Consider the following 27,879-nt stretch of genomic DNA (forward strand, 5'->3'; position numbering starts at 1 on the left):
GCGCCCGAGTCCCCGGGGATCTGGTCGGCACCCGGGACACGGCCCTGTGGCAGCCGGTGCGCCCCAAATTCAGGATGCATCCTGCGGCCGTCTAGGAGGCCCTCGTCCCGGGCGTGGAGCAGAGCCGCGGCTGCTCAGGTCTCCCGGCGTGCGCCCCGGTCGAGCAGTCACGACCCTGGGAGGCCGCGGGAGGCTGGGGGTGGGGACAGGCCGAGGTCGCGGCTCCTCCAGCCCCTTCCGCCGCCCCTCCTCTCGCCTTCCTCGCCCTCTCTTCCCAGGCAGGCCGGCGAGGCTGCAGGCTGGGCCTTTCGCCTTCAAGCAAAGCTGTGAAGTAGCGGTCGCTGCGGCTCCGGTCGCCCAGCGGGGCCGGGGGCTCCGCGCACTCCCGCCAGCCCGGCCTCGCCTCCCGGGACACGGGGCGAGGCCTGCGGGCCATACTCTCGCCCGTCCGGATTCAGGGCAGGTCGGGCCCGGGACTCTGCAGCGGCTCCGGACCCGGAGAGTGGGACAGGGCCTCGCCTCTCCGAAGGATGGAGGGGATGGAGGCGGCGGCCAAGCCCGCGCGCCGCTCCCAGTGAGTAGGAAGAGGAGTCGGGCCGGGTGGTGGCAATCCCGGGGAGACCCGACCTCTGGCCGCCGCAGAGCTTAGGGGCGAGGAGGCCTGCCCTTCCCGTCCATTTTCATTCCAGGCTTTTTTCTGAGTTCGAGCATCGGTGCTAGGAGTTACGGGGTCTTCCAGGAAGACCGTCCGGAGGCCTTCAAGGGGACGGTCTCATTCCTTAAGGTCTGCGGACAACTCTAGAGTGCAGTTCCAGCGTTTACCGGTCAGTTTTTTCTGAAAGCTCCTATTACAACCTGGGCTTCTGGATTGGATCTCAGAGAAGAGGTAGCTGGGCTACACAGAGAAACCGAGTACATTTTAGATCAGTGGTTCTCAACCTTCCTGATGCTGCGACCCTTTAATACAGTTTATCATGTTGTGGTGATCTCCAATCATAAAATTATTTTCGTTGTTACTTCATGACTGTAATTTTGCTGCTGTTACGAATTGTAATATAAATAAATACCTGTCTGATACGTAGTATATCTGATATGCAACCCCTCTGATGCCAAGAACCGTTGTTGCTCTAGATGATCTAGTAGAGAAAAAATGACTTCTATAATCCTTACGCTTTAGATTTACTGCTGTGAAATTCTGTGTTATATATGTATCTTGCTTTATAAAATATGTATATCCAGAAAGGCATATAAATTAAATTATAATAAATGGCTGTAGAGGAACTTAGCCTTTAAGAACATCTTATGGTGGACCCCTGTTTGAGAAGGGAATGATTAACTTCTAAATAGTCTATGCACAAATTCTTATACACCGAGCTTACTTCATATGGGACACCGTAGCTTATACAGCGATTAAACAGCTGTTACTTCATTCTCTGTAAAGCACAGAGACTCAGCCCGGCCACCAAGGGCCATGTAATACCAGTGAGTCTTGTGCTCTCTGGACTCGGGTCTCCATCTGTTAAAAATAATATTTTATTTCCATATTATATAACATATAACAATTATTATATAATAGATAATTTATTTCTATAAAATAGCATTCTAGCACAGACATGCCAGAATTCTTTTAGAGAATATTGAAACCTCTGCTTGACATAGAGCAGAGAGCTTATAGTTTGTGACTGTTGCCATCTTCTTCTGAGCACAGCTTGACGCTAAGGCTCTTGCACTGGGGTTGACATGAAGCTGGCAGGCAGCACCTTCTACTGGAAGAGTACTGGCCATTAGGCAACACTGCCATTCTCCTCTGGGGCCTCCTTTGCATTGGATTGTTTGAGGCCTTGTTTTGCTCACCCTAAAGATGGGGATAGAAAAGCTGGTATTCTTTTCTTCAATGGGGTTTATTGCCTATGCTCGGTAACAGCCCTCTGCAGTCCCCTCCTCACTCTGGAAAGAGCATTATTCATGTCAGCAGAAAAAAACAAGCCCCATAGTAACTGGTGTGTACTGTCCTGTGACTTGTCCTTTCCCATGCCCAACCACATTCTATAGAGGACACCCCCTCTTCGTGAAGTCTATATCAGGGCACTGTGGAGACCGAGAAGGTTACTGGAGCCATCCGGGTTCAGGGTCTCAGCTTCTCTTTTTTTCCTGCAGAGCATCCTCATCAGGGAGCAGAACCACAAGCCCCAAGCAAGTGACTCCAACTATGGCTAGAAATGGTACTGAGCAGCCAGACAGTGGGCCTCTCCTGAGACCTTCACTCTGCGCCCAGGAAGACCGAACATCTAACCTGGCGCCCCCCAAACCTCCCAGGACCTGGGGGCTGCAGATCCAAGGTCCTTCTGTGCTGGAGTCCAAGGTGAAGGCCTTGAAGGAGAAAATGACAGCAGAAAAACAAGGGACAAATCCCCATCCCGCTTCTTATGAGCATCCATCCCCCATCAAATCCAAATGCCACCAAGTCGAGCCTGGAGCAATCTGGAGCCTAGCAGAGGGCTCTACTCCAGCAGATCCCCTGGTGGTCCCCCATGCTCAGAACCCTACTGATGGACTTCTGGCCAGCCATGCTAGTGAGGAGAAACCTGCCAGGAACAGTGGATCCAAGCCATCTCCCCCTGAGAGCTGGAATGAACAAAGGCTGTGGGCTTCAGAACCAGTGTGGATGCTGGCTGATCACGAGGAGGACCCAGTACCAGGGTCTGGCTCTTTACAAGAAAGTCCCAACAACCATGTTTCTGTGGACCAGCCACAAGGGCCTGGTCCCTGTCACACCACCCACTTGAGCAGCCTGAGGAAGACAAGCCCATGCCCTCTTGGAGATGGTATGGTCACAAAGGGAGATCTGGACTGCACAGCCCTAACCTCCAAGGCAGGTTTAGTTTCTGGAACAGACCAACCAGAGATGTTCTGGAGAGCTGGTGGCCTGGAGGCTCTGGGCTCTGTGGCAAATACTTTGTCCCTGTCTGACCGGGTAGAGAGGAACCGCCTCCTGCTGCAGGAGATGCTGAAGTTTTCCAGACAGAACCTTCCCAAAACAGGGAGCCCAGACTGGACTCCATCCTGGGACAGCAATGCATCAGGTGAGCCTCACTTTACTGGCCTGCGTTGGAGCAAATAGGACATGGTAGGGGGCTGGAAAGATGGCACAATATCACCCACATGACCACTGTTCAGCTGGGACATAAGGTCCTTGAGAATGCACATGCAGCCCTAACAGCCACTAACCCTGTGGTCCTCCAGATCAGCGTGAGGCTATTCTTTGTGCTTAGGGGCAGAGGCTATGAGAGCCTTTTAGCTACTTTGCAGAGGTGCTTCTTATACTCCCTCTAATGATGCTGCCCCTGCCGTCCCCAGTGTGGTAAAGTGCCCTCTGGTGGGCTAGCAGGAAGGAGCACATCCCCAAGAGGCCGAGCGTCCTGCCCACTGGGCAGAAAACCACAGGATCCCTGTTGGAGGTGTGCGCTCAGACTCTAGAAGACATCTTTCTGGAGTTCCATTACCTTACCTGAGGGTGTGTATGGATTCTCTTAACCAATCCAAGTTCACTCACAGTCTGACAGACTGTGCCTCCACTTCTCAGACCAGAGCTTTCTAATCCCATCATGCTGGAGATTAGATTTTATTGTGTGGATTTGGGGAACATGGGCATTTGGCCCACATGCAGGGTAGAGCATCTCTCCTCTGTGGTCACCAGTTGGTGGCTCTGCCCTGATCTCTGCTTCTGCTCTGGGCCCTAGAGCGACCAGCGGGAGACGTGGACTGGGACTTGAACACCCCCCAGCAGGACTCAGGTCAGAGCAGGTAAGGGTTCTTCCTTACCACCATTCCTCCATTTTCTATACACTAGAGCAGTAGGAAACCTTGCAAAGGCAGAGGAGACAGAGGCAAACCTTCACCAGTAAATAGTGATTCTTGAGGCCCTGTAGAAGGTACCAGGCTGCTGTCTACCTGTCTTCTGGGCCAAGCACTGGGTACAGAAGTCTGCAGCAAGCCTTCCAATTACCTGCTCAGTGTCCTGGAGGCCATTTCCCTTGCCGAGGCTTCTATCTCTTTTACCAGGAGAAATCGAGCAGTCATAGTTGTTTGCTTAGTTCGTGGGGTTATTGTGAAGCTAATGGGCTTGGGTGTGAAAGTCCTTGGAGGAGGTACAGGAACACAGCATTTTAACTCCACCCGTTCTTTCCTAAGCAGAGGGGTGTACAGGGCTCGGGGTCAAGGGTTTCCCACCTGACCTCTGTTTTCTAGCTCCTTCATTACTGTTTTAGGGAAGCTGGTGTGCAAAGAGTGTGGTAGGAGAGGTGAGCAGTGCCCTGAGTCTGGAAGAGTGGCACACCTGAGGTGTGGTGGGGGCAACGTGGAGGCCTGAGTCTCTGCTGGTGCCTACTCAGAGGCTGGCCTTTGCCTTTGGCCTTAAACCTTTGCTGGGATGTTGTCACATGAGGCTGAGACAGCCCTTGGGTCTGGGAGTGGCTCCTCTTTCCACAGCTGCACATGACATCAGTGTGGGAAGAGTCTCATGATGTCTGCCCACAGTAGTCAGCTTTGTCTCTTCTCCCTGTGTTCCTGATGCTCTCTATGTATCTCACTAAGATTGACTCATCCCTCCTAAAACAGGGGTAAGACCTCTGTAACAGAATGCATCTTATAACGACTTAAAATGACATATGAACCACAGAATCTACTTTTTAATTTTTTTATTTTTATTTTTTTTTGTGTGTGGTTTAGGAGGCTGGGAATCCAAGAGTGAAAAGGCAGAAGATTCAGTGTTTGGTGAGGGCATGCTTCCTCACAGATGGCATGTTCTTACTGTGTCCTCACAGCTTAGAAGGGGGCAAAAGTGTTTTCCGATAGACCTTTTTTAAGGGTGACAGTTTGTCTCCTCGTTCTAATCCCATCACACTGGGGGTTAGATTTTACCATACAAAAATTGGGAAGCATAGCCTGCGTTAGCAAAATGAGGGTGCCCCGCGTCAGGGTTATGCTCAGCTTCCAGGGGGGGGTGGCAGGTGAGAGTATCTTCTGCCGTCTCAGCCTCTGACCACATCCTTATCTGACTCTGCCACTGGGGTGCTCAGTGGTATTCTGCTGTCTGTGTTCTCTCTACTGCAGCCCTCTCAGAGATCGCCTTGCAAAGGCCCCTGGGTGCTGTGGAGACAGCCCCCTTTCCCTGCAGCTGCTGTGCTCTCCCAGCCTTAGCCTCCAGCCCACGCCAGTGCTTTCACACGGAAGCACAGCTGCTGGGATTTTGCTCAGGGTCCTCGTAGAAAGAAGGCAAGCCCCCGACTTGCTGGAGACAATGAGTAACAAGACCCTGTTCTCTTAAAGGAGCCGCTCGATCAGGGATAGGGGAAGACATCCACCCGTGCCTGTGAGGATATTGAGAACTCTCAGGACTAGACTCCTAGATCCGTTTAACCTCACAGGTCATCTGTAGCCTTGGGCCCTATATCAGAATTCAAGTAGGAGGGTCCAGTGTGACGGCACATAACAGTAAGCCCATCACTTGGGAGGCTGCAGCAATAGAGGTACACGTTCTGTGACTGCCTGGGCTACATAGTGAAACCTTGTCTAGAAAATAGACAGACAGACAGATCTCAGATATGGCATGTGTGCATGTATATTGTATGGTTCTCATATGTATTTTCATGTATGTACATGTATATATAATGAATCAGTGTACGTGTCTGAGGGGAGATACACACATAGAGAAAGAAGGACCAGCATACGTGTTTTAAGATTCTGTTTAAAAACTAATAGCATGCCTCTTAGAGTGCCTGGCATACAGAGCCGCAGGTATGAAGGTAGAGTCCCTGGTAGGTAGATGCTTAGGCTGAAGGTCCAGGGAACATAACTGGTTCAAGGAAAACTCCAGCCCTGCCGTGATGTCTGCATACATCCCAGAGCTCCCTGAGTGAGATGGATTTACAGATGCTCAGAGTCTAGATTCCCTTGGCTCATGCCCCAGGAATGCCACAAAGCACTCAAGTCCTGTAAGGGGTGGAGGCCCGGGGCAGAAGGGTGCTCTGCGCTTGTATCTGACCGTCTCAGTGACCGCCATCAGGACCTGCCACACTTTATTCTTTGCACTGCAAACTCTCTCAGGAAGAGCTCTTTGAAGAGCAGAAGGTTCTGCTTCCTGTTCTGTCAGATTTAGAATCTGAATAATCCCTGTTACAATCACAGGGCCATGACAACCAGGTGAACACTCCCAGTAGTTACTGTTCTACAAGGGGATAGGACAAGCTCACATTGATTGCAGAGCCCAGTGCTTGGCTCTGAGATATCTGGGCAAGCTTGTTACAAAGTGGCCTTAAGGAGTCAGCCATGGAGGGGAGCCACCTAAAGACTCGGGACCTCAGATCTTGCAGGAGACCTCCATCCCTACCCCTAGAGTTGTTCTCTAAAGGGTCAGACTTACTGCTCCATCCTGTTGGGCTAAGATACTTGTGACCTGTTGAAAGAGCAGGCTGGAAACTGCCATGTTCATCCTCTGGCTGCATGCTAGGTGCTGTGTGAGTACTTTTTATACATCTCACTTTGTCTGTGGACAGACCTTAGCCATTGTTCTTGCTTCGCTGACAGAGAGCTCTCTAGGGGAGGCCAAGTAACTTGCCCAGGACTTGGAGTCAGGACTTGCACTTGGGTCCTAAGGCTTATGCTCTGACTGCTATGGGACACTGCCTTGAGCTACCCTTTTTGTCCCTCCACAGGTCATCACTTAGATAGGTGACCCCTTGGGCTGGGGATCTGGGGCCTTCTATGTCCCTGCAGCTTGATCTGTTCTCTGCTGTGGGGAAAGAGATGCACGAGCCAGCTTGCGTGTCTGTGCTTTCTCATGGAATTACCACATGTGTTTAAGAGCTCTGCCCGCTGGCCCTGCCCACCCCTACTGCCCCCAGTGCCATTACTCCACTACTGGTGTCTTTCTCCTTGAGCTCTGGAGGCAGGAGCTGTGCCATTTTAGAACAGGTGCTCATAACGTGTCTGGCAAAGACAGGCAGGAAAGAGCTGACGGACGGCTCCCCGACAGCTGGAGCCTGTGTGGGATTGCAGGGTCTGGATGGAAGCAGAAGGAGCTTCCAGATGGGTGAGGGAGGCTGCAGCCACGCTTGGGGGCATCTGAGGTGGGCTGTGTGGTGATCCGTGGAGGGCCTGGAACTGAGATCTTGTTTGGACGCGGAGGCATTCAATGGTCTCCTTCCTGCTCCAGCCGCCTCCTCCTACACAAAAGGATGATCTTATCTCCTGGAAACTTGGGTTGGTGTGAGTCTGTGGGCTAAGCAGCATCAAGGAGCCTATGACGAGGGTTTGGAGGCCATCTTAAGTCACTGGTCATTTTTTGTATCTTTTGGGCCCAAAGTGTCAGGAATTTGGTTATGAGAAGCTTTCTAGCAAACCTTGGGGATGAGTCACTGGGCATTTGTGGGTCACAAAGGTCACCGAGGAATGCCCAGGGCAAGATGTCACTGGAGTAGTTGTGCCCCGTGCTCCTGGTTTACTCCCCACCCCAGCGCTGCCCCTATCTTGCACCAGCCATGCAGAGAGAGACACAAAAGCTGTGCACTTGCAGTCCCAAGATGTTCAAAGAAAAAAGGAAAAACCAGCAAAGCAGCGCATCCCTTTAAATGCTTAGCCACGTCCACAGTGTCTGTTCCCTGGGCTGATCCCGCACAAAACCAGTGGTTTGGGAGGTTCAAGTGCTCTGTCTGTTTGTGGAGCTTGTCACCACACCCACAGTCACTCCACAAACCAGATCCTTGGCTCATTCCTGACCTGGGAGGAGCTCATAGCTGTTAACATCTTAAAGGTAGGAGGGAGCTAAGCTGACCTTCTGGGAGTGTCTCAGACATCTGTCCTGTCAGATATCCGTGTTCCCCATACTGAGCTCACACCATGCTGACCTGGCCATGTTCTGGGCCTCAGTGGGGAATGTGTCATCATTCTTTGGGAACTTGGGACAGAGCTGGTCTGCCCTCTCTGGAAGGACACATTACAAGTGTTAAGTTCTGGCCAATGGCTTTTCCTTAGGAGCCCTTTCTTCCTTCTCTGTGGAGAAGGGCCTTGGCCTTCCTCTGCTCCCCACCAGCGTCCTCCTGTCCCCTGTGGTATGGAAGTCTTTCCACTGAGCCCATCAAAGACTCTGAAAGTCTGGAGCAAACCCAGTAAGTCCTCTCAAGCTGCACCGTGATGTCACTTCTCTGCACGCCTCCTCACCAGCAGCAGTGCAGCCTCATTGGCAGATGATCTCAGTTCATGCTCAGGGATCCCCACCCCCACACAGAGAGAGGGGGAGGAGCAACACTGGGGCAGACACAACAATAATATGTGCTAACATTTGTGGAGTTTTACTGTATTTGGAGGGACTATTTCTCTTACCAGCTGAGCCCTCATTAGCATATGGTGAAACTGAGGCACTCACCCGGTGACCTGGGAAGAGGTGGTCCAGGGGTGAGGATTTCTGAAGCTCACTGTAAACCACATGTTTAAGTTTAATTCCGTGGCTGTCTTATGGATGGAAGAAGTGTGTGCCTTCACAAACCCTCCCTCTCCAGACCCACTCTCCTCCCTGGCTCAGACAGCATTAGTAAGGTCTCTGTCCTTGGCTGTCAAAGCTTTAGTACACACAGATGGAGCAGCGTCTCACGAAGGCTTTGGACCCCTTCTCCATGCTGCATACTTTCCCTCCAGTCCTTATTCCTTGATCTGTGTTGCTGAGATGAAGGGGTTAACTCCAGGATTATGATGGCTGCTGAGAAGTGTCTCTCTCCCTCTTGTTTTCCCTGGCTGTGAGAGAGACAGGAATCTCCTAACCTGCTTAGTAGAGGGGTGCTGTTAAACTCGTCCCCAGTCCAAGAACCTGGCCAAGAACAGAGGGCAGAGGTCACAGGCTCTCTTTGTCTTCAGGATGCAGGTGGTGTGGGGGTTAGAGGCAAGGGCCTGAACACGCCTGTGGATCTCTAGCTTCCCCCCAACAAGTAGTTCTTTGGATGGTCGCTTCACAAGAGCCAGTCATGTGGTCCAAATGGCTCCTAGGTGGGAACTCCAGGACCCCCTCTTCACCTGGCCAAAGACCCAGACACACAGGGTGAGCCCTCTCTCTCCTACCGGCTCATGCTTACTGCTACCCTGGAGGAAAAGTATTTGGTGGCCGTATTCCTACACCCTGTCCCAGCAGTAATGGGCTACCAAAATTCAGGCTTTAAGATGCTGTTTTCTTGTAGGTGGTATTACCTGTGCTTGGCTTTACAATGCCTGGTTTTGCCAGGAAATTTCCAAAGAAATTGAAAGAACTAGATTGTGGGTTTTCGTTCATTTAGAAAGGTTGGGCCCGGGGCCATGTGTCTCTCTCTCTCTCTCTTTAATCTCCGGTCAGATTAGGGCCTTCCTTAGTCGGGAGAGTTGAACCTATCTTTCTAGAGTGGTGGGCGACCTATGGCAGGGTGTTAGGAGGCGGGCGATAGGAGGAACAGACACACAGGCTGTGCCTGCTTGCTCCACCAAGAGCAGCACCCTTCCCAAGCTGACAGAGCCACCATCTCCAGGGTGCACAGTGATAGCGTCCTTGCTTTGCTGACCTTGGCTGCAGTCTATGAAGGTGGCTGCCACTCACCTCTCTGCGAGGCAAGTTGCTGCATAGATGCCTCCAGGCAGCCAGAAAGCCTGCCTTTCCAATCAGTTGAGAGAAACCGGCTTTGTCTGCCAGACTACAGCAGGGCAGTTGATGAAGGGGGTGGGGGGTGGGCAGCTGTTCCAAGGAAACATGGAAGCTAGAAATGGCTTAGAAAGCTGGGGGCAAGGCTGATCTTGGCGGCAGCATCTGGCCAACTGCCGAGGGGCCCTCCTGCCTGCCCACCAGACCTCATGACAAATGCCCTCCGACAGGCGCAGAAGCACAGCTGTCACCGGAAGGCTGTGAGCATGTCAGCTGGAAGCCAGAGGCCGCTGCAGGGGCACCTCTGTGCATGGTAACCTCATTATCTTTGCTGTTGGAGCGGGAGCCCTTGGGAGCACAGCTGCTCTGGGCTGTGGTTTAGGGAGCTGCCTGCTCCAGAAGCCATGTCAGGGGAGCCTCTCCTGCCAATGGAGGCCTCATGGGGCAGCATGCCTGGAGAAGCAAGCCCAGCCTGGCCCTGCCAGAGCTCAGGCACAAATGGTGTCTTTATGCTAGCAGCCTTTCCCCCCTGGCCCAAAGCAATGTTCAAAACACACGGAAAGAAGAAAACAAAAAACCACCATTTGCTCAGAGCCAGTTCAAGGATATCCCAAGGAGCCCTTGTCATGGAGGTCTTTGTCTACTTCTGTCCTGAGAGCCCCTAGTGCCTTTCTGAGATCAGGATGTGGTGTGAGGAGGGATTGGGGTGTACACCAGGTGTGAGATCTAAGCCCTGCTGAGCTTTTGGCTAAGTTCTCTTTCTAGGGACCCCCCCCCCATGAGCAGAATCAGGCATATGTGAAAATGTGGATGCCGGAGTTACACCAAAGCCTGTCTGACCTCAGTCTCACACATTCTTCACACCCTGACACCCACAGAGGAGGAGAACAGGATGAGGAATGGGGCTAGGAGCGATGGGGTTGGCTGTCGTCTGCATCACTGACTAGCTCTCAGTTGATGTTCGACCTTGAGCAGTGTGTCCACATTCCCCTCCAATCCAGACACCCTCATCTGCTAGGTGCAGGAAACACCCGCCCTTGTTCAACCTGGCTGTGAAGAGCAAACTCTGCAGAGAAAGCCATCTTGTCATGGGGAAGTGTGGACTGTCTTTACTTCCATAACCCAGGTATCGCTGTCTGGGATACAGCTTTGGGAAGAGGTGCCTGTCATTCGTACAACTGACCAGGGAGGCAATGCATCTGGTTAGTAGTTCAGCACAAGAGGACCCTCATTATGAAAGTCGAGCCATATGCTGGCTTGGTTTGAGCCCAGCTTACGTTCTCTCTGCCCTGACTCTATAGGCCTGAGTTGACTCCTGACAGGTCTGGATTGAGACTATGACAAGAAAGCACCAGGATTTATAAAACATTATCTGCCAAAGGACGGAGACTGTAACAGGCAGTGCCTTGGCCCTGTTTAAGATGGGAGCTGGGGACAGTGCTGTGTGGGCTCCAGGGGTCCCTGGAGAGGTGCTGTGAGACAGAAGGAGACAGGGAGGCCATGCGTGGAAAGACCATCTGTCTGGGCACAGGCCCAGATGCATAACCTTGGGACCTCAAAACTCCTGCTTCTGCCCAGGGAGGAAAAATAGAATAGTCAGACTTCCATGGCCGTTTTCCCACCCCTGAGCAGATGTCCAAGGTTATGCTGCCTCCTGTCTGAGCTCAGGGTGTTTCCCAGGCCTCGGGTGGGGTGGGGTGGGGTGAGAAGACAGTGAGGAGGTGTGCATGAGTTAGAAGGGAAAAGCTGTGCATAGAAGGCTCTTTCTGGCAGAGCTGGGGCTTGATACCACTAAAGGCTCCTAAGCTGTGTGATTTTCTTTTAATCCCCCACTGTCTGTCCTGGCCCGTGCTACCCTGCAGGACCTTTGTTCCCAAGCTGGAGCCTGTGTTGAGTGTCAAGCACGAGGAAGCCAAGCATCTGCTACGGCATGCTCGCGTGAAGGCCAAGACCCAACCTCTCCGAGCCAGCCATGACATTGTTCCCACCATTGCCCAAGGCATTCGGTGAGTGGGGCTTAAGCCAGGCTGGCCTGGGAGGCTGGGAGGGCTTGTGGCAGGGAAAGATCAGTAGAATAGCTGAAATGTAGCTAAAATGCTCTGTTCTCTCTCTCCTCTGTGTGTGCATGTGCATTTGTGTGTGTGTGTGTGTGTGTGTGTGTGCTTGTGCATGTGTGTTTGCGTGTGTGTGTGTGTGTGTGTGTGTGTGTGTGTGTATTTGTGTGTTGAGCATTTGCTGTGGTCATTTAGTCAGTCAGCACACTGTCACCCAGTGGAGTGTCATATGTTGAGATATAAAGGTAAACAAACTATGTGATCTGCGCTCTCTGGGGCATAGAGATCGCAGTCTCCAGGGAGAGAGACAGCCGAACACCTAATCAGTTCTGTGGGTTACAGTGGGGAAGAGGAGAGCATGTGTGCAGAGGTGACACTCCACCTGGAAGGGACAGGTGAGGCTTTCAAGAGGAGGTAGCTCCCCAGGAGCTTACAGGAGCTGTAAATGTTCACTGGACAGATTTGGGGAGGAAGCTGTGAGAGGAAGCACTGTGCTCCAAAAGCCAGTCAGCTTGGAAGAGAGAAATCCACGAGGCAAAGCATGAAGTCTAGAGAGTCCTGCCATAGAGAAACTCCACTGAACAACTGTATTGAAGAGTCTGACTTGTATCAGAGTGTTCATGGGCCCCTAGCAAAAAGAGCAATGCCTAGGTTCAGGGTCAGGCTTTGGTGGGGGGTGGGGGGTTCGCATAGCAGCCACTTGAGATGTTTATTGAACCACTGGATACAGGATCATTAGAGGTGAGGCCAGAACTGGAGATATGGTCCCAGGGTGGGTGCATCCGAAGTGAAGAAACTAAAGAGAAGAGGCTCAGGATTCCTGGACTAGCACATTATTATATGACTGCCCAAGCCACATGCTTGTCCTAGCTTTGTGGTTGTTCTTTTTATGGTACCCCTTAAAGAGCTACTTATACAAGGAATCCCCCCCACACACACAAATGCAGCCACTAGTCATGCTCTGAATTGTCTGGCCATGTCACAGTGTGCCAGGCCCAAGCAGACCTACCTCTGCAAATGGCAAGGCTTGTGGTGGGCATCTGGATTTGCTTGTCTTCTTCGTCACTATCCGGTAGTGAGTACTCTTAGTGAAACTGAGTCATGTGCTCTTTGATAGGGGATGCTCAACCTGTTCACCAAAGGCTCAGAACATTTACAGAACCACTGTCGTGACTCCATTGCAAGCAGAGGCCTCTCTATTCAATGTCACTGTGACCCTTAAGAGAGGAGCACAGGAGACCCCAAATCCTAGTAAATGTTCCTTTCCACGTGTGTGCCTTGTCTCCCTCTAACTATAGACGGCTCACTGGAATGGCGGCTTCTTTGAGGCCTCCTACTTGTTACCCACATATCCAGAGAGAAGTCTTAGATAGCAAAGGCACTCCTGCCCAGTTTTCTATGGAATTCCACTGGAGTGGTGGAGTGGTGAGGCACACATAGACAAGACCCAAAGCAGACATCAGTGTGCTCTGTCCTCCTGGGCACTTTTCTTCTCTAGTCCATTCAGCTAGTCTTAACACCCCAGTAGCTATTGTGAAGTAGGTTCCCTCTTTCTTGGCCATAAAAAAAGCTATAAAAATGCAAGGTGACCTACTTCAGCAGCTGCTGTGTCCAGAAAAGAATTACTATGACTTGGCAGCGCTGGTGAATTCTCAGAGGGTGGAGCTGAAATATCTGCACCAGATGGCTTGCTGCAGCTGCTTCCAAAGGTTACGCTTCATCAGCTCACCCTGGAGGGCAGGCAGAGTCAACATGGTGATGCCATGCAGGCCCCAGGCCTCAGCTAGAGGCAGAAGGTCCTGCCCCAGTCCCTCCATATCACTCCTTCCAAAGAACAGCTTGGCAAAAGGTGGGTAGGGGGCAGGCAGAGCAATCTGTAGAAGGCTCTTTTTAGCCTAGGTCTACCTAGAGGCAGCCAGGAGAGCCTGGATTCTGCCCTTTCTGAGGAGGGAGGGGTCGAAACAGATGTGTTGTCAGGAAGCCAATTCAAATAGAAACTGAACAGTTCCTGGAAGTGTAAGCTGTCGCCACTTGAGGAAAAGGCAGACTCAGGTTGGGATTCTTAATTCTGAGAGAGTACCCTAGGGAGATTTGTCCTGTGTGACCAGAGGCTGTGTGTGGCTGCAGAGCTTTACAAACAGCAAATCAATTGTGTGTCTAAGATAGCACTGTCACAGAGCTGTGGGAAGGGATTCTCCTCTCAAAGGCCACGAAACTTCATCACGACAGCAGAGGCTTTGAGCTCAGCTAGAGTCCTGTCCTTCAGGGGCTTCACCTTGAGAAGCAAAGCAGCTCTGACTTCACTTTTGGCTTCCCTGCCTCAAGTGCACGTCGCCCGAAGCCTCTCCCCTTCTGCGCCTGTGTCTGTGTGGCTGCCTGGGGCCTCGGAGTCTGAATAAGTGCATTGAAGACTTGCATGATTAGACCTTAATTTTATTCTCATTATGATGATGAATAGGTTTTGTGGGATTTTGTTTTGTTTTATTTTGTTCTTGAGACAGGATCTCACTGTGTGGTCCTAGCTGGTCTAGAACTTACTTTGTAGACTAGGATGGTCTTGAATTCGGACATCTACATCTGTCTCTGCCTCCCAAGTGCTGGAACCAAAGGTGTACACCACCGTGTCCATCAGTGTCTTGTTCCTGAGATGGGATCTTACTCTGTAGCCTAGACTTTCTTGAACTCAGAATCCTCCTGCCTCAGCCTGTTGAATGCTAAGGTTAGGGATATGTATCACCATAACTAGCTTTTGGTTTTCCTTTTAAAATAAAAATAATATTTCTCTCTTTGAAATGAATTCTGAAATGGCTCAGTTTAGCATCTTAAGGCTGAGGCTCATGGAACATAGACTATTACTGTATTGCCCTGAGAACATCTTTATTTTTCTTTACCAGAATTTACAGCCCACTTCGCTCCAGCAAAGCAGGGCATTGTCCCTGGATCCCAGGAGGTGGAAGGGGTGGTTCTGAGCTGGGTGCAGATCTTCAATGAGCTATGCTGTATTTTGTGGACCGGGCTGCCCAGCTTGTCCACTCTGTGTTGGGGTTACAGCTTCTGCCTGCTGGGATAGCACGTGGTTGCTGTTGTTCAGAGCTTTCAACACTAACACCTGACTCTGTGACAGACGGAAGATGGGTGGCCCCTCAGAGCAGGGACACATCATCAAGGGGTATTTATTCCGAGAGAAGCACAATAGGATGTGTCTGTATATAAAGAGGCTCGCTTTAAGAGTTGGCTCTCAGGTGTGTAGAATCCTGGTAATCCCAAACCTGCAGGACAGGCCAGCAGTTCAATGCCAAAGTCAGCTTACAGGCAGAATCCCTTATTGCTCCAGAGAGGTCAGAGGTCATCCTTGGTTTTCCTCAGTTCCTCAACAGGTAGATGAGGCCTACCACATGATGGAACGTAATCTGCTTCATTCAAACTCTGTCAGGTTAAATGTTAATTTTGTCAAAAGAATGAAAGTCTTCTGCAGTAGCATCCAGAATAATGTCTTACCAAGTATCTAGGTGCTGGGGCCTACCAAGTAGGCATTAGATCAGCCACTGTATTTCCAGCCATGGAAAATGCTGCCCGTAGCCTGTGCAATCTGAGAACTCAGAGATCTCCACCCAGGTTAAGACAAGCTCTTCACTTACTCTGTAGAAAAGGATTTTTAGGACAAGCCTTTGTGAAGAAGTGGAGCTTGTTAAACAAAGGAGGGCACATGCTCAGAGAGACAGATTTGAGTGTGGCATGGAGAGAGGCTCGTATTTAAACGTCCCGTCAGTAGTGAGGTATGAGGTACGTGATTTTGTGGCCTTTGAAGTTACAAAGGATGGGAGCCAGAGCAGGGGAGGAGATAGGGAAGCAGCAGAAGCCTTGGGTCTTTACCCCGAAGGCTGTTGCTATGCCCTGCTGGTGCTGTTGTGATGCCAGTATACTCCACGAGGGACCAAGTCAGGAGGTTCGAGGGAAATAGGATAAGAGGCCACTGCACCCAGAGAGTGATGTAAGTCAGTCCCAAGACTTAGTCTGTGGGTCAGTAGGGAAAACCCCAGAGGGAAAAGCAAGTGTGGGCCTTGGGTCTGGGCCCATTTGCATAACTCAGTTACCTGGCTGTTGGGGTCCTGAGATGAGATTTTTGTGCAGCTGAGCAGGGTGTGGCCACTAGCTAGTGTTTTACAGAGCAAAGCTAAAAGAGATGTGCAGATTCCCCACATAGCAATGCACATCTGGAGGCAGTCGTGGGTGTGTGAGGTAGGCCTGGAGCAGGAGCTCAGCAGTTGTCCAAGGACAGGCGCCAGGGTCTGCCAATGTGCAGTTCATCCCAGTAAAGCCCGAGGCATCCTGAGTGGGGCCTCAGGTCAGGGGTGCTCCGAGTCCTGGACCTCCAGGCCCACGGAGACCTCTTGCCACAAAGGCTTTCAGGATTAAAACTGCTCCTCACTGTTCACAGGGGGCTGGTTAGGAGCCCCCTTGGATACCAGAGCCCACAAATGGTCAAGCTGTGGACATAAAAGAGTGTAGCTTTTGCACCTCGATTAGCTACACCCTCCTGTGCACCCCTAGATTACTCACACCCCTTAATGTGATACAAATGCTCTGCAGTGGTAGCTACTTAGTAGTATTTAGAGCCTCTTTTCTATTTTGTACTGTTCCGTGGTTCTCAACTTGTGGGCTGCAACCCTTTTGGGGTTGAATGACCCTTTTACAGGGGTCACATATCAGATGTCCTGCATGTCAGATGTTTACATTATGATTCATAACAGTAGTAAAATTACAGTTTTAAAGTAGCAATAAAATAATTTTGTGGTTGGGGGTCACCACACCATGAGGAACTGTACTAAAGGGTTGCAGCAGTAGGAAGATTGAGGACCACTGCTTTTAAGGGATAACAAAGAAAATAAGGTCTCTACATGTTCTGTACAGATACACACAGATACAGGGTTTTATTTTCAAATATTTTTATTATGTGATCGGTCAAATCCCCAGATGTAGAGCTCCTCACACGGGACTAACTATACATGTTTCTGCAATCCCTCACAGCCCGGTCAGACTACTTCTTCACCATACACACACACACACACACACACACACACACACACACACACACACACACACATACACAATGCATATATAAGGTCTGCCATCTTTCTTCTGCAGTTCCTAGTTTAGTAACTTTTCTTGTTAACTCGTGCTGAGCCCTAGCAGCCGAGTGTGAGTTAAAAATAAAGCTATATCAGTTTTGTTGAGCAGCAGGATGTTTTAAGATGCGTTCATCCTGCAGGACTTGGGTTATCACATGTCAGCACTGCTGAGCACTATGGGAGAATGTGCCCCAGAGCAGTGGGTCCTGGGCCAGAGCACATTCAGGGCAGTGTCGAGCATCCTCTACACCTTCCTGCATGTGACTTCTCTCCTGTCTCCTCCCTAGAAATGGCCAGAGAAGCCCAGCCCCAGATGTGAAGACCACCTCTGCCTACAGAGAAAGCCATCAGAATGGGAGCTTGAGTGACCCCTCCAGCACAGAGTCCAGCAATGAGCAGCGGCCCAAGCAAGGAATGCCTCTGTCTCATGTCCGTTTTGAAGATGAGTCTACCCACGAGGCTGAGTTCCGGTACCTAGACCGCCTTCAGCAGCGCCAGCGTCAAGTGTTAAGCACAGTGCTACATGCGGTGGACCAAGGACCTCTACGCTCCAAACCGGACCTAACCAACTATGTTAACCGCAGCATGGGAAACAGCTCATTTCATAGGGACAGTGAGAGGAAGTGTCCAGCCTGTGGCAGCTGTCTCAAGGAGCATTGCCCCGCTGAAGGGAGAGCAGCCTCTGACCTGAGGGTCCTTCGGAGTCTCCAGGCTGCCTATGAGGCAGAGTCGGTGCTGCTGGGACCCCGTAATTCCCATGGCTTGAGCTCCCCACTCCCAGGGCTCCACACAGAATGGATCCAGGAAACACACACCACAGATACTGTTGCCACACACCCTGAGAAGGAGGACACCCTGGACAGCACTCACGATTCAGACAGCCGGACAGACAATACGGATGCCAGGACCTCTCAGCCCAGCGGGGCAGGTGAGCAGATTGAAGTCAGCAGCCACCAAACATGGCAGCAAGGGTCCAGGCCCCAGGGAGGTCCCAGGTGGTTCAGAAAGGCTGAGACAGAGCTGCCCTGTGGCCTTCAGCCCTGGTCTCACCTGCCTGAGCTTGATGTGGTTGTAGGAGGGGAAGTAAGAGAAGCCAACGGACATATACCTCAGGGAACTTCGTTTCTAAAGGAAGATGCTGTGCCTAAACCTGCCTTGGAACCTAAGAGGCCTTGGAACCAGGAACAGCTTGGATCACGGTTAGGAAGTCACTGGGCCCACCCTGAGGACTACAGGACTCCACATAGTACAGCTTATGCTGTGCTGTTTTCCAAGAAGCATGGGTCCTCAGGATCAGGCCAGCCCAACCAAGATCCTGAAAGCTATGAGTCTCTGGAAACTCTCCACACTGCTCCCCTTCAACAGAGCCATGAAGAGCCCTCTGCACCCCTCCCAGCCTTGCAGTCGGTTTTGCCCCTCACCCCTAAAGTGCCAACCCCTCCTTCTTCAAGGAAATCCCTTTGCCCTATGCCTCCGAGGAAGTCAGCCAGGACTGGACATCACAGGCAAGATCAGGCGGAACATATGGATATCCCCCTGCCTCCGTCTCCTCCAAGAACTGTGGTTCTCACCCAACCCCAGACCCCAGCCTGTAGCCCCCAAGTCAAGCATTCACTGCTGGACCTGTCCAACAACAACTACAACAGCAGTGTTCCTCGCAGGCAGCAGGGGCCCTCTGGAGCAGCTGTCCATAGGAGTAGATCTGGAAAGGACCAGTGTCAGGAGCCTGCGCTGCCTCTGGAGAGCAATGGAGACGGTAAGGATCATCACTCCCCATCCTAATAACCTTAGGATAAGGTGCATACCCTCTACCCTCCAGCCCCCAGCACCTATGGGTCCCTCGGAGCAGCAGTAGGTGTGCAGGATTTAGCAAGAGCACGGAGAAAGTTAGCCAGTTTTCTATGCTTGGGGGATGGGGAGCAGGGGCTTGGACCATGGTGAGGATGGAGCCCTCTTTCTGTTGGGAATTCTGAGGTGTGTAGAGAAGCTCTAGTCCACAGTTGCTGGAGGCCACACTTTGTGGGAATTTGACTCTTGTAAACTATGAGGAATCTACGGTTGTTTAGAAGAGTAACTACCCAACAGTCACCCAGCTCTTCCACCGTCTTTCTTCTATACCTTGCACTGGTTTGTTCACCGCCGATCAGGCACCTGGTACAAGCTTTGACCTGTCCTGGGCACTGTGGGGTATGCATAAAATTACTCAAGCTGCCCTTAAGGCTTTCTGAGGGATGTGGTGGCCAGCAGGGGAGTGCAAGGTGGCGCTTGGAGCTCTCCTTGGCCCTGGCTGTCTGACCTGCTGGTAGAGTCTGATCCGCAAGGCTTCCAAAGCTCCTTGCCCTTGGGAGGAGGAGTCATGCAGTGGGCAGATTCTGTGTGTTTGTAGCCCCAGGCTTTGATCCTCACTGCTGTGATTCCAATGGACAGCAGTGAAGTTGAGGAGGCAAAGGCTCTCTCCTAGTGTTCTACCTCCACCCCTCTCTCACCCTCCACACTGTGCTCAGCTATGGCTCCCTCTCTTGTGTGGGCTCCAGGCTGGTGGCTGGTGTGAACCTAACCACTTCCTGCAGACCTTCTGAGACCCAATGACCTTTCTGGGAACTCTGGGTCAGCACCTCCTCGAGAACTTAGTGATGATTCTCTTATTAGTGACAAGGCCCCTGGGTGACCACTTTCTCTCTCCACACTCATGTTTCCTTATCTAGACAGGGAGGGTTAAGATGTGCCCTGTCTCATAGGAAACACAGGGGCCAGTCTATAAAGGGTTCAATCACCCTTCACATCACCCAGTGCAGAAAATGGTCCCAAGATGGAAGCATGGTAGAAGCTGTGGCAATTTTAGATTGTTTCCCCAGTTCTTGGCTGTGTTCCTTGACGTAGGATGGGCATGACATATCACAAGTAACTTGCCACTTAACAAATACTTATTAGGTGCTCTGCTGGGGGATGGGGTGACAGGAGTCCATAGGACCCCAGCCTCATCCTCAAAGTTTCCAGTTTAGAAGATACTCAAGGATGGGCCCCGGCTACCTTCACTGACTGCCTCCTGGGGCTTCTACTGCTTCTGCTGCTGCGGCTCCCACCTCTCCCCAGCACCTCCTACCCCTCAGGCTGGGAAATGGGCCTTTCCACACTGTGACCTGTGGTGTGTGTCAGGGGAGGCACTGTGGCTGTTGCAGGAAATCTCCAGGACTCTCTCCAGTCAGCGGATGTTACTACAGTCAATTCAACAGCCATCACCCTTTCCCTCACCTCAGAGGAGCCTGAGCGCAGCCAGGAACTGGGAGGTCCACGGAGGATGGAATCTAGCTCTGGAGGCCACATGCCCACTGGGTGAGTGGCAGGAATAAGCCCTGACTACATAGGGCATGCCAGATGAGAACACACCACCTGGAGCAGTAGCATCTCTAACCTTCCTCTTCCAAATTCCACATACTGGTGCCCTTAAACACCCTTCCTAATTGTGTGTGTGTGTGTGTGTGTTGTTCATATATGTTCATGCGGGGTAGATACACATGTGTCTGGGGACACATAGGTATAAGTATGTTTATAGGCTAGGTATTAACATTGGGGAGCTTACTAAGATGTTACCCTTGTGTTTGAACCTCAAACCCACTTGTTTCTGCCTCCCAGAACTGGGGTTACAGACATGCTCTGCCATGGCCTGGGTTTGAAATGGGTACTGGGGATCTGAACTTAGGTCCTCAGGCTTACATGCAGGCACTTTACCTACTCCCAACCCCACCTTTTTCAGTCCTCTTTGTCTGATGTACCTCATTAAGGTACTGAGTAATCTGCCCACCCTTGAGCCCCAGCTACTAATGATACAGCTGGGAACCACAGCCTTCAAGGTGCTCCCAGAAAGCAAGATGATGCCCTTCTTTGCTGGGACCTTGGGAGCTCCTTGGACCAAGTTCAGAGCGTAGGTAGACCTGGTCCTTGTGAGGCTTCCCCAGCTCCAGACTGCTCTGTGACCACATGGCACACACAGCCTCCCCACAGCCCAGACAGTGCTGGATGGTTGCCCGAATGCTGGGTCCGTCTGGCCAGTTTCTCCTGGACATCTCTCCCAAGTATCTAGCTGTCCCCTCAATAAAAATTCCACAGATGCTTGCCCACACTCCCCAGCAGCCATGCTGCCATCCCCACAGCTTAGACCCAGAATCTGCCTCCTGCTTTTCCCTCTTTCCCCACCAGCAGCCCACTCCAGCCCCCAACCCCGCTCGACACCATCTGGTCTAAGCTGCCTCACTTCCTAGCTGCACGAGGGAATATTTTTTTAAAAACCCAATTAAATGGTATCATTGTCCTACTTAAAGCCCCACGGTAGTCTCTCTCCTTCACTTCCTGAGGCTGACAGTGGCTGGCGTGGTGGGACCTGCCTGCCTGCCTGGCCTCCCAGCACACCTCTTCCTGCTTCCCTTGCTACCTGGCTGCTGCCACTGAACACATCAGACTTGTTTCTGCTCAGACGAGATCCCAGCTGTTCTGTGCACCTGCATCTCTCCCTTCAGGCTTAATGGCCTGATTCCTTCTTCCTGTCACTGGTCCTTGGTATAAAGATTGTTTTCCACCAAAGAGATCTTCCCTGAAAACTATTTAAAACAAGGACCTAGTCACACCTGCTTCATCCACACATGACTATGAATGGCTTCCTTCTCTGTGTGGTCTGTTGTTGACTAGATTCTATATACCCTCAGCTGAGGGCAGACGGGTAGGAGGCTTGTGAGACATCCTGAAGGAGTGGAGTGAATGAATTATGACCTGTGTCTGTGTGCTACGGCAGGGGCTATCCTGGACAGTTCTTTCACGGGGCACCTGGCAGAGTCTGCGTGGCTCTCCTCGCTACAGCCTTATTGTTAGATCCTCCCTGAGAACGTGGGCACTGTTCCATTTGGGGCTTGTGGAACCCTGGGATGCCAGATGCAGCCAGCTTGTGCCTTCCTCAAAGCTTTGTTCAGCCACCTCATGCCCTCCCTCCCCTTGTGTTCCAGAGCATCTCTTGAGGCCAGCGCAGGGCGCACGCCACCCTCGGCTGCCCATTCAGATGGGAACAAGAAAAGGAGGGGTAGTATTACCTCCACCCTGGGGCTCAAAAAGCTTTTCTCAGCCCTGGGCCACACGCCCCGGCCCAGACTTGGCACGTCCCGGAGCTTCAGTGTGGAACAGCTGCAGCCTTCAGCGCTGGCTCCACATCCCAGCACCTCCAAGGTGAAAAGAGCCCCATCATTACAGATCCTGCATCTGGTGAGTCCCCAGGGCCCTGGACAATAGGGTGTGGTCCCAGCACTGCAGTTTAAGGAAGTGAAGGGTAGAAGGGGAGGAGAGTCCAGGTCACAGAAGTAGGGAGCCGCTAGTGTCCTCACAATTGGCTCACAGGGCCTATACTTACTATGTGAGTGCCCCTTAGTTCTGTTTTCCCACCCGCCACCTACTGTCCTCTCTCCCTTAAATCTGTCTGTTTCCTGGAAAGTTCATGCACTGATCACTCTTTAACCTACTCCTTGGCCACAGTGACTCTTTAGTACAAGTGTGCTTTCTTTTTTCTCTTTCTTTCCATCTTTCCTCCCTCCACTCCTTTCTTTCTAAAAAGAAGTATTTCATTTTTTTCTGTGTGTTTTGCCTTCATATGTGTTTGCACTGTGCATGCCTGGTACACACAGAAGTCAGAAGAGGGCATCGGATGCTCCTAGGACTGGGGTTATAAAGTTATGAGCTATTATATGGGTACTGGGTACTGAACCCAGGACCTCTGGAAGATCAGCCAGTGCTCTTAACATCTAGCAATCTCTCCAACCCCCAAACAATTCTGATCCGTAAGGTCACAGCAAGCCTTGACTGGCCTCTCTGTTCAGGTCTTTCTCCGTGTGGCCTCCACAGTGGTTTCTCTGAGGATGTACAAACCTGGCCATTCCAAGTGCACCTTGCCAGAAATGCATTCATCTTTGAACATTTGCCATGGTCAGGATAGAGCTGAGATCTGCTGCTGTTACATCTCCCAGTCTCCCAGACTAGATCTGTACCCAACTGCCTTTGCTGTCTCTGCCTGCTGATGTCTGTCTGTACTCGAGGCGTGCCTCCTTTAGAAGTCACCACCGTCCTCAGGCTGAGGCGCTTCTGCTGTTTGCCTTCTCACACAGCTTCACTCCTCCACGTCTCTCCCCCTCACTGGAATATGATGTCTGCCCCCACTGCTGTCTCAGTAGCTACTGTACCCAGTTCACATTCAGTGAACACAGGCACTGGCTAAACATCTCTCTCTCTGTGTGCCAGGCTTAGCACATCACCTCAGCACACTCACTTCTACCAGGCCTCCAGAAATCAGGCCCTGTGCTAGGAGCGTGGAGCTGTTGTATTTTCTACTCCCTCCTAACACCGCGACCCTTTAATACAGTTCCTCATGTGCTCATTCCTAACCATAAAATTATGTTTGTTGCTACTTTGTAACTAATTTTGCTACTGTTAAGAATCATAATGTAAATGTCATTGTAAAAATACTCAGGATATCTGATATGTGACCCCTGTGAAAAGGCTATTCAACCCCCAGAGGGCCTCCACCCTTTCAGGGTGAGAACTAAAGTCTAAGGCATCGGAGCCTTTCATTTCAAAGGCCGAAGAGGGGAGAGAATGCAGGGTGAATGGTGGTCCTTGGACTGATTTCACTCAGGACGGTGTCTAGGAGTGGAGGTCCTTGTGTAGTAAGTGTCTGCTGGCTGGAGGAGACACAGGGTGAACTGGGAATGAAGGCAGCACAGCATGACCTTGTGTCTCTCGAAATGCTCGTTAGACTTTTCAGATGTGGAGCTGTGAGCTGGGCCTTTGCATTTCTCACCAGTGCGGTTTCTTCACAGGTCCCTCCAGGGACGTGGCCAATGTCTCTTGTGTCTCAGAGGTCTTGCTGTGGTTTAAACTGAGTGCCTGAAGGTAGAGAGCAGCCTGCTTTTAAAAGGCTCAGACATGCAGAAAGAATGGTACAGAAACTTGCAAAAACTGGGGGAAAGTCAAGCTAAAAGAAAAATCAGTCTCTCCCAAAAGCACAAATGCCTGCCTGAACCTTCACCCCTAACCAGCACGTACCACTCCTTCTCCCGTGTCCCCATGCCTTCTCCTGTGTCCCCATGCCTTCTCTTGCATCCCATGCCTCCTCCCATGTCCCCATGCCTTCTCCCGTGTCCCCCGCCTACTCCTGTGTCCTATGCCATCTCCTGTGTAGTCTTTCTTTTGCTTGAGAACCTGTCCTTTTTTTCCAGCTGGTGAGCTCTTGCTTCCATCCTCACTCAAGGACCAGCTCCTTCTCTGTCCACATCCCTTCTGGGTCAATGCCTCTCTGCTCCCAGTTACAAACTCCTAGAGCTATCATGTTACCTGGCTAACCCCTACTCCCAGCTGGAAGCATCCTGCTCTAAGGTGTGTTTTGAGTAGCTACCAGAGAGCCACACCCCAGCCCCTCCCCTTTTGATAGGATCTCCTATGTGACTCTCACTGGTCTTAAGCTGTTCCTCCGGCCATGGCTTCTGAGTGCTGGGTAGGTTTCCACAGTGAGACAAGCACAGGCATAAAGCTTAAAGCTGTGGGTGCCTGTGTAGTCCCATCTCTACAAGCAGGCTCTGCTGACGCTTGCTAGGCACCCAGGTGTGCGGACCAAAGCTTGCAGCACACTTTGTTCTCTTAAGAGTGACCTCAGTTCTATGGTTCCCAGCTGGTTTTCTCACCTGTAATATCGGGCCTTCCCCACTAGGTGTCACCATCTCATCAGCATCGGAAAGCAACTTCCTTCCAGAGCCTCCATTCTCTGCTAAGTGGCAAGGGAGACAGGTCCAGCCTCTACCTGGTAGAGGGGTCAGGGGACAGCAGTGCACCCAGCAGGTAAGTGTGGCACAAGTGACCCAAAGATTAAGCTCAGAGTGGCACCACAGCCCTGAGCCCATTTGTCTCTTTAAGAGGAAGTGAAGCAGAGCAGCTAAGTCTTGCCCTCCACAAATCTCCAATTCGGAGACAAAGCGGCACAGACAGCTCAGAATGACACCTCTGTGCCCTTGCCATGTGCAGTGAGCACCGAGAGGCACCGGTTTGCTGGAAGGTAGTGCTGGCAGACTGTCTAATGACTTCCTGGAATCAGTGTTCAGAGTTTCCTTAACACAGCTAAAGATCTTACTAAACACCAGACAATAACCCCAAAGAGACCCTTGACTCCTGGCGCAGGCCACTTGGCTCTGCAGGGCTTTGTGGGAAAAGGGCCCCTGAAAACACCATATAAAATGATAGCTTCCTCAGATTCTCAGAGGTCTCTTTCTAAACATGTTAGAGACCACCATCCTTGCTTCAAGACTCTCTGGTCCGAAGAGCTGCCAGCAGATGTGGAAACGCCTATCTTCACCCTAGTAGCTCATTTTGCTGGCTGAGGTCAGAGAAACCAGCTCTAGTTTCAGGTTCCTACATCAGAGATGCAGGTCACCTTAGGGCCAAGAAAAAAATGGCTGTGTCCTAACCCCATCGTTACTGTCTTTGGTCTCCTTGTAGGCCAGCCAAGGCCTTTCCCTATCGTGCCCTCAGTGTGGAAGATGTGGGTGCTCCTAGCCTGGCTCGTGCTGTGGGCCGAGTGGTAGAGGTGTTCCCAGATGGCACGAGCCTGCTGCAGCTGCAGCGACCCCCAAAGGGCACCTTTGGTTTCTGTGTGGCCTATGGCAGTGGGCGTCGAGACTCAGGTACGCTGTTGGGATCGTTAGCACAGTACCTGGGGTATGGTCGAGTTCCAGCTGGGCTTTGTCCCTCCAGAAGCTCCTCCTGAGTGCCAGATCCCAGGAGCCCCACTACTGAGGAGGTGGAGCTGGCAGATTTGACTGCAGTGTCCCCCTGCTGCCCTGTGACATCTTGAAATCAGAGCCTTCAAGGCTCTTCCAAGGGCAGAAGAAAACTGTCTGTGCGCGCCAGTTCTCAGCTCTTCCTTTGATGTGACGAATGTATTCCAACCTTGTGTCTGGGCTTGTGGAATGGGCCTGCCTGTCTGCAGTCTGTCCACAGCCCCCGCCCCCTCCCGCCAGCTCCTGGAGGCTTTGTGCAGATGGATGCTGGCTCCAGGTGCCTGGCTGGGTTGCCTACTGTATCCCAATCCAGTACCATCACTGAGCTCTGACCACTTCTTGGTCTCTCTACTTCCTTCATGGCAACCTGACCTGCCCAGGCCAAAGCCTTCCCCCAGGCTATGCTTAGCTGGGGGAGAGTGGGCAGAGGAGGCAGGGGTGACTTAGAAAGGCAAGCCCAGGAGCCTGTGCTGCTGGCTCCTGTGTTGTTCATCACTCAGCATCTGTCAGTAAATATGTATGTCAGGTGCCTGCTAATAAGTATTGTGGACACTGAGGTAACAGCACAGCATGGAGCACACAGACCTCAGACCTCACGCGCGTGCACTCCAGCACGGGTGCTGGGCCAGATCTTCAGGTTTACTTCATGTTTTCTGTTATGAACATGGCATAGTGAAATGCACCAAAAAGCAAATATTAGTAAAACAGGCATGGCCAAAACTAGGTCAATGGCATTCGAGTGGAGAGTGGACAGAAGGGAGGAGCCATTTGGAGTCAGGAGATGAGAGTCAGGGGGAGGAGCTACCAAGTGTGAAGGTCCTAAAGGCCACAGGACTTGCTGTTAGGGGAATAAGGTCAGGTTGGGAGCTGAGCTCAGAGAGGCTGCAGGCTGTCCTGTCCTAAGGGACCTGGAGTTTTCTCATCCAGCGGGAGAGGCTCCATCTACTGGAAGAGATTTTAGAACAGATGGGTGATACCTAGCTGTGTTGACAACACATAGTGGGACAGAGAAGGGCACTGAACTGATGTCCAGAGTCCAGGAGAAAGGTCAAATGGCAGGTGGTGTGAGGGTGGCCCTGGAGATGGTGAGCAAATCTGGCTGATTTGCAGTTAGTGTGACCTGAGTAGGGAGGGGAGAAAACATGTGTGATTGGGAATGGTGTGGGCCTCCTTCAGTCTGGACCTAGGGACAGTCAGATGTCAGTGCACACAGGGAGCTGACATTTAGGAAGCTGAGTGCCATCCAGGCTGTCTAGGTGGTGTGCCACTCTTGCTGCTGTATTTGGCCATCATATGTCACACTGGGGTCTCACACTAGGCAATGTGGTGGTTGCTGCTGCTTCACCCCAGGCCTTCCTCTAGCTGTTTAGGACCAGTTTCCCCCCAAGCCTCAGAGGAGAGGAGCCATGGACTGTAGCTGCTCTGACTCCCTGCTAAGTGTCAGTCAGGATGCCAGCATGCCGTTTGTCTCACCTGACACCACACCCACGGAAACAGCAGGCCCTGCCTTCCACTTCTAACTAGTTACAACCTAGGCATCTAACATCCTTAACAAAGGCTGTCTCCAACAGACCACAAATGCCAGAGATACCTCACAGTCACGATTTCAGCTGGGAAGCCTACCCAAGTCTCCCCAAAATGGCTGGAGTGACGTCAGTGTCTGGTCTGGCTTGGCTACATTCTTTTGTGTTTTGTCATTCCTTCCCACCTGCCTCTCCTTCTGCATACCAAACACTCCTGTAGGTTCACATTAGGAGGTAGGGGGTGGCTCTTACTCTCTGTGCCATCAGCCTTTAGACCCAGCAGGTAAGCTCTTTGAGCATTTGAGAAAGAAGATCTAGGACAGGCCAGGATCTCACTGGGAAGGCCTTCTGCCAAAGAACTGTAAGCACTTGATTATTTAGAGACAGAGCCTCAGTGGAAAGGCTCATCTTGGCCAAGAAGCACCGAAAGGGACAGCCACACTTCAGACAGGAGAGGAAGTGTGCACGGACCTCACATCGTCCAAATAGCCACAAACCTTTAGTAAAGGACTTGTCAATATTCAGAGCCTGGCTTCTCTGGGACCCAGGGGCTACAAAGAAGGGGGATCCTCTGGGTTCATAAGCTAAGGTACCACCCTCCTACAGTTTATGGACACACCAAACAGGCTTCCTGTCAGTGCTAAGCACCTGACTGACTAGGGGAAAGCCTGGGGGAAGGTATCATGTGGACAGCTACTATGTTTTTCTCAGCCAGCA

At 51.6% G+C, this 27,879-nt stretch overlaps 1 protein-coding gene across 1 annotated transcript in view; it reads left to right on the forward strand.

Moving 5' to 3' along the window:
• Positions 1-497: 497 nt before the first annotated feature.
• Positions 498-27,879, forward strand: part of KIAA1614 — a 29,058-nt gene continuing 1,676 nt past the window's right edge. The window contains exons 1-9 of the mRNA XM_080930027.1: positions 498-574; positions 2,158-3,083; positions 3,741-3,804; positions 11,518-11,661; positions 17,126-18,594; positions 20,018-20,171; positions 21,833-22,085; positions 24,577-24,704; positions 25,359-25,543. Coding sequence (XP_080786153.1) covers positions 531-574; positions 2,158-3,083; positions 3,741-3,804; positions 11,518-11,661; positions 17,126-18,594; positions 20,018-20,171; positions 21,833-22,085; positions 24,577-24,704; positions 25,359-25,543 — 3,367 coding nt within the window. The 5' untranslated portion in view covers positions 498-530. The remainder of the gene's footprint in view (positions 575-2,157; positions 3,084-3,740; positions 3,805-11,517; positions 11,662-17,125; positions 18,595-20,017; positions 20,172-21,832; positions 22,086-24,576; positions 24,705-25,358; positions 25,544-27,879) is intronic.

This window comes from Micromys minutus (assembly GCF_963924665.1).
Source record: "Micromys minutus genome assembly, chromosome: 1".
In the NCBI taxonomy this organism is placed as follows: Eukaryota; Metazoa; Chordata; class Mammalia; order Rodentia; family Muridae; genus Micromys; species Micromys minutus.